An 11,071-nucleotide genomic window follows, 5' to 3' on the forward strand; every position below is an offset into this window, starting at 1 on the left:
TTCTTGTACTCTGGACAAATACCCAAGTAAATTTGGAGAGAATTGTAAGGTTGTCATGTACCCGCAAACTTGAAGATTGTAAAATATCTAAGAACCCGAAGTCTTGGAAGATTATAAAGGTTTGTCAAGCACTCGTGAAACTTTACTATTAGTGAAAGAGTTGATCGAGTGGCTTCAGTCTGGACATAGGTCACACGTGGTGGTGACCGAATCAGGATATATTGTGTTTGTAATTCTCTAAATTCTCAATTCTTTATATTATAGCACTTTAATTGCTTCTTTGTATGTGCTAGTATAAATTCTATAATTATAATAGATTATAAGTTTTGAATTGTTTGAGTTAATTGATTAATTTTTCAAATATCACAATTTGCTTGAAATGATAATTTAGAAACTAGAAATGGGCTTTTAAAAAAAAATTGTAATGCTCATTTCATCTCCCCTCTTGAGTATGGAATCCACATGAACCCATAAATGAGATTGAATGTCATCGTATTAAGGCCGCACAAACAAATCATACCATCATTATATAAAGAATGCACAAAGTTCAAGTATGACCATGTTCTCAATTATTACTTAAGCTCATTAACCAAATATTAACTTTAGCGATGGACTGCCTTACACTGACTCACATTTGTCCCCAGCAAGAAAAGGTCTCAAGTACTAATGCAACCATCATGCGGAAGCATCCCGCACCAGATCACACTAAATCACGCTACAAAATCACTTCAGACTCCAACTAGACTAGACTTAATAGTGTGTCATCAGGCCCAATATCTCTTTGACCGATCAATTTTCTAAACAAATTATGTCTGCATATTTAAGTTGAAAATTTTAATTTATTCTTGTTTTCATGAACTTAAATTCATCTATTTATGCACAAATTCTTGCATAACCTCAATTCATCTTTAGCTATATTTGAATTAACAATTTGGTGGTCTCGTCACCCCTATGTTTAATGTTCATTGTGTAATTGTCGTTTGTAGAATATATCGTGATATATATCGTATAGACTTTTGCCAGGATTTGTTTTTTTGGTCGAATAAGTTAGTATGGTATATTTCCCTTTACATTATTCTCCCTCGAATTCTGAACCCCAAATAAACCAAGATAAAAGTAGGTCGTGAGATGCTGACAATCAATATCACAATAACTTTATATATGCAAAGATATCAAAGTAAGAAGCAGAAAATAAAAGAGAAAAAGAAAGAATTGAAGATGCTCAAACGAAAGGAAAACATTCTAATTCCGAGGCATAAAGAAACTCGTTTCTGTCCCTCCCATAAACCGTCAAGATTACCAATTAAATAGTGGTAGTCAGCACGTAACAAGTAATGTTGTCACCACTCACCATTATTATTACATAAACTTTATGGTGTTGATTTTTGAACCTAACTTTCTTTTTATTCTATTCTCAGTTTATTGATATGCATGTCTATTTAAGGAGTTGAATAACTTCATTCGGATAGGAAGTTGTGAATGAAACAAAGACTACTCGATTCACGGTTGTGAAAATGTCTATTCGGTTTCCTAGCTGTACATATTTCTCATAAGACTGAAGATAAATATGGAAATAATTTTTTGTTTGATTTTTCATTGTAAATTTTGACAATATAATAGGTTGTAACTTAGGGGGTGTTCGGGAGGAGGTGAAAAAAAAAATTCCTAGGAAAATGGGATGAAAAAATTATTTGCCTATATTTGATAAGAGGTGAAGTAAAAATATGACTGAAATTTTTTTTCCCATTATTTACTTTTCTACGTTAAATAGTCGGGGAAGATTACTTTTGGAAGCAGTGGCAGACCTATATATGTTTACAAATTTTTTGGAGAAAAAAATATACATACATATTTTGGGTTATGAACAAAAATCACAGGATTCAATTTAATCTCTGAAAAAAAAAGTTGATTCGTGATCTCTTTAAAATCCAAAATAGACCCATATTAGTCCTTTTAAGGGATTAATGAGGATCTTTTTGAATTTCAGAGGACCATAATTTTGATTATCTAGATCTATTTTTGAATTTTGAGGGATCACGATTAAATTGAGGCCCGTAATTTTTGTTGAGAACCCACAATGTTCTATTGTAATAGTTTAGTTGACTCTTGATTACTTTTTTATATTAAGTTAAAGTTTTTTTATATATATATTCTTTTGTATTTTAATATATTTTTAAAAAAATATTTTATGCTTTTATTCTAAATGTGCAGACATTAAAAAAAATTTCTAGGTCCACTATTGATTGGAAGGGTGGAATTGTTTTTTTCCATGTGATGAAAAAATTAACACACAATATCAGTAAAATTAACTCAACATTCCAGAAAAAAATCTAACCTACCAAACACTTTTTAGTAACTTACCCAGGAAAAAAAAATTCTATGATATTCCAGAAAATTATTTTTTTCAGATAATAAAAAATTTCTTCTCTACCACCCCTAAGAACACATTATCATGGATTAAATCCTATTATTTCAATTTACATGCACCTTAATATATATTCTAATTCCGAGCATCAAGTCAATATCTCTCTTTTACAATCAGAGATTTGAATGAAAAAATAAAACAAGAGGATAGAAATAGAATTGAGAATTTGAATTCTGATAGTGTGGGCCTGATTAGATCGGGCCTGGACCACCCACCGATATCTGTAGTGTTTAAATGCAACTGAATATTAATAATGAGCACATTGAAACAATAAGTGCGCTCCACCACAAAATTCACTTTCTTTTCAAAACATTAAATTATTGTTTTCTCCATTTGGCATAATAATCTTCAATTGTCATAAAACGAAATTTTTTTTTTTTTTTTATCTCAATAGCCGCATAGCGCCTCAAACACTGTATATGAAAAGATGCATGTCTCTCTCTATTTTCCTTTTATTTTTCTCATCACTCTTTGGTCAGTCACCAAATATCTCTTATCTCTTTGACTATAATAAGCTGGGCATAATTAATGCGGGTTGAAAGCAGATTTTGGAGGATGCAACAAGAATTGCAGAACGTTAATTAGTCCCAACTATATGAAAGGGAAAGTGTTATGCGTGAAACAATAGCTTCATACGTTTTAGAAAATCTTCTAGGAGGACACCAAATTCAAAGACTTCGAATCTTCAAAAATCTAGTTTTAGTGTTCGATAAGGATTACTTTTGTTATGCTTTTCTTTTGTTTGAAGTTGTCAAAAGATATGGTAACTAAGATATTATATATATATATATATATATATATATATTATCTGGAGAAAATTATGTACGGATAACTTAAAATGATGAAATATCAACAAGGGAAATTTTTTTTATAAAAAATTCAAATTCAGTAAAGATGAGAATACAAATTATATGTACAAAAGTGATTCTAAGATTCCAAACAAGATTATTAATATTCACACACTATTACTTTACAGTTAACACTTTCCTGGACAGTCAAGCAATTAAATAAGAATATCACCTAAATCTATCCCAAACAAGAATCTTGATCACTCTCTTAACAACTGAGTGAAAATATTTATCCACCAAAGAATCGGTGCTATCAAGTTATGAATTAAAAAAAAAAAACAATTATCATTATCACCTTGAAAAATCTTTGATAAATATGGAGTAGTAAACTTTGACGATTTACCTTAGTTCTAACATTGTGCCGCATAAGATGCAGAGACACAGCACTTATCAACTAAAGCCTAAATCCTAAGATCAATCCTTCTACATTGAAGTATTATATTTATTTAATTATATCTCAAATGTATCATTTTGTTCCAAATGTTAGAACTAGGAATAAAAAATTAAATTAGCTCGAAACATTTGAATTTGAATGACTTGATGATTTTCATAATGTCTAACTATCAAAATCAATAAGAGAAGATTTATTTTACAGTAAATACCTTTTGGATCCTCAACAAAATTTCTCTAAAATTAAAAAAAAAAACCTATTTTAATAGTCTCACAAAAAATATTAATATAAGTATTTTTTTTAAAGGAATTTAAGTGAGTTCCGTATTTTTGTGCTCATGACCAAAATGATATTTACGTAACCAAATCGATAGGAAAATTATGAACTTAAAAAGTTCATATCTTAATTTACTGGAATTAACAAAAACTAAGGATGATAGTTGCCCTATGGAACAAAAAAGAAAAATTAAAACAAAAAGCATCCCCTTCATTTTGTTTTTCAGGAGAATTTAACCTTCTATACAAAAGTAAAAAGGTACAGAGGAAGCCACATTGCCATTGGAATTTGCATTTTCTAGGGCCATAGTAATAAATGAGATAATAATATATTTTCTTTTTTCATATTTCATACCCCAATGCCAAAAAATAGACTCATACCCGTTGAAACTTCCAAACAGGCTTCCGTTACCGTCGCCGTTAACGTTTGGAAAAAACCATCTAACTATCAACCACAACTACCCCCTCACCGTCGCCACCGTTTACAACGGCGTCACCCTCACCGCCGCCATCTTCTCCCTCCTCATCCAGCCACCTCTCCACGGGGGCGCAGTCCGTCTTGTGGCGGAACTTCCAATCAAGCGCTTGGCACGCGCGTGAGCAGTAATTCACCGCACCGCAAACCGAGCACCTTCGAAATTCGTGCTTCCTCGTCTCGGGTCTCCCACAACCCGAATGCGAACAGAGCCTCGTACCCGAACCGCCCCGAACCGCGAACCACTCCGCCATGAACCGGCTCGCCGGGTGGGCTTCCGGTGCCGGCACGTTGCAACCGAAATCGCTGAGCAAGGGACAACCCGACCCGCCAAAAGACCGGAGCTGAGGGTTCGGGTTCGGGTTCGGGTGCGGAACCGGTTGTTGGCTCCACGTCAACCGCGTGCGCTTCTTGTAAACGGAGGACAAAACGGCGGCAATTTCTCTAGCGTTTGCTTGAACGAGGAAGCGCCGACCCTCGGTAACGTTTTGCTTAACGCCGTAACCATCTTGCAAGCAATGACCAAGCTCGCGCAGCGCGTCGATGTGTCCAAGGAACGCAGCGCGTGCGCACAGAGCCACACCGGCTCGAAGGTCCTTATCGTTTTTGGTGCCTCCGCTGCCGTTGAACTGTATAACCGCCAGCGAGTACAGAGCCGGCGCGTGAGAGTTCATCGCTGCCTTAGCCATCAACGACGCGCCGCTCCCTCTGTTTTGCAGACAATAGAACCGAATCTGCACATATAATAAGACCCAATAGTCTTTATTTCACTACCCATGAAAAAAAAACATTTTTTTTATTTTTTTATTTTTTTATTTTTAATTTCACTTACCATGCCCAAAGTATAGCATGCTTCAATGTTTCCGGCATCAGAACATCGTTTGAGGAAGCGGTGAGCGGAGTCACACCAGTTTTTAGCTTTAACTGAGAATGTTTTAAGGGAAGCTTTTGATAATACGAGAGAGTTAAGACCTAAGGCGTTTAGTCTTTTACACCTGTTGAGTTCCACAAAAATCAAACGTTAAAAAAAACAAAAAAAAGGGAACATTAGAAAGAATGTAATTAATTGTTGTGTTGGGTACATACGTTATGAGAACACTAATAAAATCTGAAGGGGAAGTTGCGGTGGAACTAAACTTGCAGAGGATAGAGAGCACAAGGTCATCAGGCAAAGATTCGAAAAAATTGGAATCGGCGGCGGTTTTCTCCGGCGATTTCTTCTGCCTTTTCCGGCTAACAATAGAGTCTGAACACATCTTTGGAAGTGGAACCACTCGAGGATAACACAACCCTCTCCTCGTTCTCATAATATCCTTAACTTAACCTCGCTGTCTCTCTCTCTCTCGGTAACTGGGAGAGATGAACAAGGGTAAAAGCGAAGTGAGGAGTTATATATACGAGAGGGTAATGAATTAGAATCCCACACCCCAACACACACACACACACACAACAAAAGCAACGACAAAGCCGAACATTAAAAAAAAAAAACATAGGAAGTGGGGGGTGGTTAATTACAAAAATAGCCCTATTGTTGTCCTTTATATGAGTCAAACGGCGTTGACCCAGATTCACCCTGTCCTCGTCCGTAAGTTAATGCTCTCAATGCCTCTGGCTCTTTTCTTTTTGTACTGCAAAACCCTTCTCCCTTGTCTTCACGCTTTTGAACAGTCTCTTCTCTTTTTTCTCTTTTTTTTTTTTATACATAATAAAAATAATTTTAACGTTTAACATAATGCAAACTATTGAAATTACTTATCACTCCTTATTACTTTGTTTTCGAAGGGAGCGGGAGAGGAAGAGTAAAGTACCCTTGCTGCTTTTTTTATGTCTCGGTGTTTAGGTTTGTTTCAAAAAAAACTAACTTCAGTTATTTATCTTTTCAATTAAAAAAAAAAGTACGGTTATTTCTAAAATTCAAACTTCACCGCCCATGATTTAATAAATAAAACGTACGTGCCCTATCATAACGTGAATCAGCGGCGAGTGGCGAGGGAAATAACGTAACTCTTCCTAACAAATTCATCTCTTAAGGCCAAAATGTATGATTCAGCACTGGTTCAGTTACACTAGTTTGTTTTACTTGCTTAGTTGTATTGTACTCTTTTCTTTCAGAAAAAACAAAAAAAGGTTACCATTTCTGCCCATTTTTTCCCCACCCTTTTGGGCTTCTGGATGGAAAAATTGCCAACAAACAACCGCTGACATAATCTTATTTTCAAGCGGTAAAATAATACAGTGAAAAGGAAATATTCTCAGTTTGATTCTGACATTATTTTTAGAAGAAGTTTAAAATTTAAATATATTTATTTTTGATCTGTTTCGCATTTTGAATTAATGTCATAATCAGTTTAAAGAATCAAAATTTATATAAATACCAGAGTCCGAGAGCCAACTCACATGAATGCTAATGTTTTTTTTTTTTTTTTTTTTTTACGAAAAAATTATCATCTCAAAAAACATAATTTTATATTTTATTCTAAGTGAGAAGAAATGTTTTTCTCATTTATATGATAATTTTTTATCCTATCACACACTCATTAAAATCCAAGTCAATATTTCCTTTTTTTAATTGTGAAGCTCACCTGATTATATCTCTACACGAGATAATGTTTTCTCGTATAATAAAAAAAATTATTGCCCTTTTACGTGAAATAATTATGGGTTTTGGTACTTTTTATATTGTGGAAAACAACTTCCATGAAAGTTATTTTCTTTTATCAGTGACACTTCAATTTTTGTGTTATATTTTCTTTTATTTTTAGTTTTTGAATATATATAAATCTTATACAAGATATGTTTATAGCATAAAATATTTATCCTACCACATAAAAAAATTGAAACTATTTTATATTCTCTGATAAAAATTAGAAGAGAGAAAAAATAAAGTATCGCTGAGAAATGATAAGGCAAAAAATCAACTATAAATACTAATCAAAAAACAGTTACATAAAATTTTTGAAAAATAATTTTCCCTTATTTATATTATAAGCATAAATGAAAATTATAATTCATATATTCTACAGTTATTTTGCTAAAAACAAATAACAACTGACAGCATTTTCTTTATCTTTTAACGATAAGTTTTGTTTCCTCTTTAAATTAAAAATTATGAAGTGAATGAAAACTAAATATGAAATAAAAAATTATTTTAATAGTTCTATTCCCTGTAAGTTACAAAAAAAAAATTTATTTTAATAGAGTTGAAGTATCATAACTGAATGAGATTGTGTTTTTTCATGTCATTGAAGATAACTCTATCTCCTATAGAGACATTTTCAAGTGGGTCCCACACTATAAAAAAAGGACAAAAAAAGAAATTGATGGCTCAAATTTCAAAGAATTAATGACATGAGATAAGCTTTCTTCGATAGCATGAAAAAAACATTACCCTAACTGAATTGGTTCTATTTCATGGACAATTAAGCAATTTAAGTAAATTGAGCCACGCCCCCTCGCTTGAGTAGATACACTTAGGTATATGTATTTGTACCAAAAAGAAGTTCTTGTGAACAACAGGTTTAAATAAGAAATATTTTTATTATTTTTATTTAAATTTTGATTCATACAGTTAAAATAACGGTTCTTGCATTTTATTTTATTTTTTTGCTACATTGCCAGGAAGTATCCTCATTCAACCTTATCCGGGCACCATGTCCTCGGGATACGGCCCGTTTGGGCTAGCCCCTCATTGTAACAGTGGGTGCACTAAGCTTCGCAACCGGAGAAAGGACGAGACTAATCCCCCAACCGAAGATTTTTTGGCTTATCCTCTGACCCCTAAAGATTTTCCAAGAAATTGCTTGAGACAGGATTTGATCCCTGCACCAAGCAATCCCTTGGGAGCTCAGCTGCCAACTAAGCTACCCCTGGAGCATTTTTATGGATTTGAGTATTAGTAGTTTAGTACATTTTTTTTTATTTCTGTTCATTAAAATATTTACTTATTTTTCATAACAGATTAAATAACATAATTTTCGTTTACTAAATTACTAGTTTCGAGAGAATAAAATCAGATTTAATAAACATAAAAAAAATATAAAAAACCAAAACCTAAATTCATGATGTTCTTTTAACAGTTGTCATAAAAAGAAGTTTTGTTTCTCTTTTTCTTATATTTATCTCTTTCGTAGAAAATCTTGTGTTTAAAACTTTTTCGTGGTTTGCTGTTGTGAAAGAAGACAACAATATCACGAAAAATGGTATAGATTTATTTCTTACCGGAGATAATGTTGTCTTCTCCTTCACATTTTACTTAATTTTGCGTATTTTAAAAATAAAATAAAATTACATAACTTATTACATTACCAATCGATTTTTTTATTTGATAACATGCTACTCTTTAGTTGATAACCATTAATCAACTTACACATGTATCACAAATTTTATAAATATTGATTGTAAATTTCACCTATATCCATATAATTAATAAATTAAAATTATTAGATATAAATATGATAAAAACTAATAAAAGGATATAAATTTATTATTTTTATTCGGTTGTTAATTGATCGTTTCCATGATATATATATATATATATATATATATATATATATATATATATATATATATATATATATATATATATATATATAGTGGCAGGATATTCTTTCACCCGTGTAAGAGTTATAAGTCTTACACTCAATCTTGATCATTGATCCACTTGTATCAAATGGTTCACATTACTAAAAAATTTGAACCCTTAGATATAAGTAAGATTAACGGACAAGATTAAGAGTGTAACTTACACTGATGTAAAATGATCCTAACCCATATATATATATATATATATATATATATATATATATATATATATATATGAGGTAGGATCCTTTGACACCTCATATGAGTGCCGTTAGATCAAAAAAGATCAACGACTCTGATTTGTAAGCATGTGACACCATTGATCTTTTTTGATCTAATGCCTCTCAGATTAGTTGTCAAATTTCAAATTTGACTCTAATGTCAATGGATCCTACCTCGTATTCATATATATATATATATAAGGTCAGGATAATTTTATATCAGTGTAAGTTACATTCTTAATATTGTCCGTTAATCCCACTTATATCTAAGGCTCAAGTTTTTTTAATAATGTGAGCCATTGGATAGAAGTGAATCAATGATCAAGATTAAGGGTAAGACTTCTAACTCTTATACCAGTGTAAGAATATCCTACCCTATATATATATATATATATATATATATATATATATATATATATATATATATTATCCCATGATCAATGATTAGTTCGATGTAAAATATTCATTTTCTTAATCTTTGTATACAATTTAAGCGCATATATATAATTTAGGATAATTAACTATTTGCAGAAGGCAAATAAATTAAAATATTACTATTTTAATAAATAATTACGAATACATAGCTGTTTCGAAATTATCTACGAATTTATTACACTTATTCACGCTCAAATTATGCGTGACTATTCACGCCCAAATTAGGCGCGACTACCAGTGCATTCACGCCTAAATTAGGCGTGAATCGTCTGGTGTTGACACGTGACACAAAAAATTAATTGTTTAACCGTAAAACTTTATAAGGCCATAACTTTTGACTAGGGTATTTAAATGAGGTAATTCTTTTTTTGATTCCACATAACTTTTCGAGATATACGCAATGACACCTCATTTGATATATTTTATCTCTCACAAACACGATTCAAATTTGCAATAATTATATTATATAGTGTATTACCAAAAAATTTTAAAAAATTATTATTAATAAGAAAAACAAAATAAAGATTTAATTTATGATTTAAACTCAAAAATTAATTTAAAAAATATGTATTAATAAAGAAAATAAATAAATAAATATTCTAAACACTTGGTAGAATATTATATAAATTTGTATATGTTTTAATAATTAATTACAAATAAGTTGCCATTTTGAACCTAATTACAATATATTGCACTCATTCACGCCCAATAATGGTACTATAACATTAAATTCAAAATTCAAATAACCTGCAATAAGTTGATTGCATTTTGTATTTAATAGGAGTTGATTGTGTTTTGTATATAATAGAAGCTGATTGTATTGTAATTTTATGAGTTGGTTACAGATTATCGCCAATTCAAATAAATTTTGCTGGAGGTTATTTGAATTTTGAATTTAATGTTATAGGAGTTTATTGCATTTTGTATTTAACAGGAGCTGATTGCGTTTTGTATTTAGTAGAATATTTGGTGCCATCTTATTTATAGATGAGTTAATCCACTTTGGTGTCATCTTTATAGTATCGTTGTTGCAAATCTGAGTTGTGTTTGTGATATATAAATATATCAAATGAGGCTTCATTGTGTAGATCTCGAAAAGTTATGTGGAATCAAAAAAAGAATTACTTCATTCGGATATCCGAGACAGAAGTTATGACTTTCCAAAGTTTTACGGTTTGTAAGTTGACTTTTTTTGCCATGTGTCAACACCAGATGAATCACGTCTAAATTAGGCGTGAATGCCTTGGGAGTCACGCCTAATTTGGACCTGAATAGTTAATCTGGGTGTGAATGAGTACAATAAATTTGTTAATTGTTTCAAAACAGTTATGTATTCGTAATTATTTATTAAAATAGTAATATTTTATTTTTTTTGCCATTTGCAGTCTACAGATGAAGCATTTTCGAATTAGTAGCAATT

At 31.5% G+C, this 11,071-nt stretch overlaps 1 protein-coding gene across 2 annotated transcripts; it reads right to left on the minus strand.

Annotated features, from left to right (window-relative positions):
- Nucleotides 1–3,975: 3,975 nt before the first annotated feature.
- On the minus strand, nt 3,976–5,840 carry LOC133285492 (F-box protein At1g67340-like). 2 transcript variants are annotated; one of them, XM_061482732.1, is made up of 4 exons: nt 5,501–5,840; nt 5,247–5,409; nt 4,834–5,148; nt 3,976–4,758 (listed from the first exon to the last, which is right to left on the minus strand). In XM_061482732.1, exons 1-4 carry the CDS (start codon nt 5,719–5,721, stop codon nt 4,381–4,383), a joined length of 1,077 nt encoding a protein of 358 aa, XP_061338716.1. In that variant the 5' UTR covers nt 5,722–5,840; the 3' UTR covers nt 3,976–4,380. The 2 variants fall into 2 exon arrangements, with proteins under 2 accessions (XP_061338716.1, XP_061338715.1); XM_061482731.1 differs by having other exon boundaries at nt 3,983–5,148.
- Between the last annotated feature and the right edge of the window lie 5,231 nt (nt 5,841–11,071).

The sequence above is a fragment of the Gastrolobium bilobum genome, unplaced genomic scaffold, assembly GCF_033153095.1.
Source record: "Gastrolobium bilobum isolate Gb01-03AN ecotype WA unplaced genomic scaffold, APGP_CSIRO_Gbil_v1 utg32472, whole genome shotgun sequence".
Taxonomy (NCBI): Eukaryota; Viridiplantae; Streptophyta; class Magnoliopsida; order Fabales; family Fabaceae; genus Gastrolobium; species Gastrolobium bilobum.

Excerpts from the sequence above, each read along its gene's own strand:
- LOC133285492 (XM_061482731.1), bottom strand. The coding sequence starts at position 5,721 with ATGAGAACGAGGAGAGGGTTGTGTTATCCTCGAGTGGTTCCACTTCCA. Across the intron at positions 5,410-5,500 it reads TTTATTAGTGTTCTCATAAC|GTGTAAAAGACTAAACGCCT; the intron begins GTATGTACCCAA and ends GGAACTCAACAG. Across the intron at positions 5,149-5,246 it reads CATGCTATACTTTGGGCATG|ATTCGGTTCTATTGTCTGCA; the intron begins GTAAGTGAAATT and ends TTATATGTGCAG.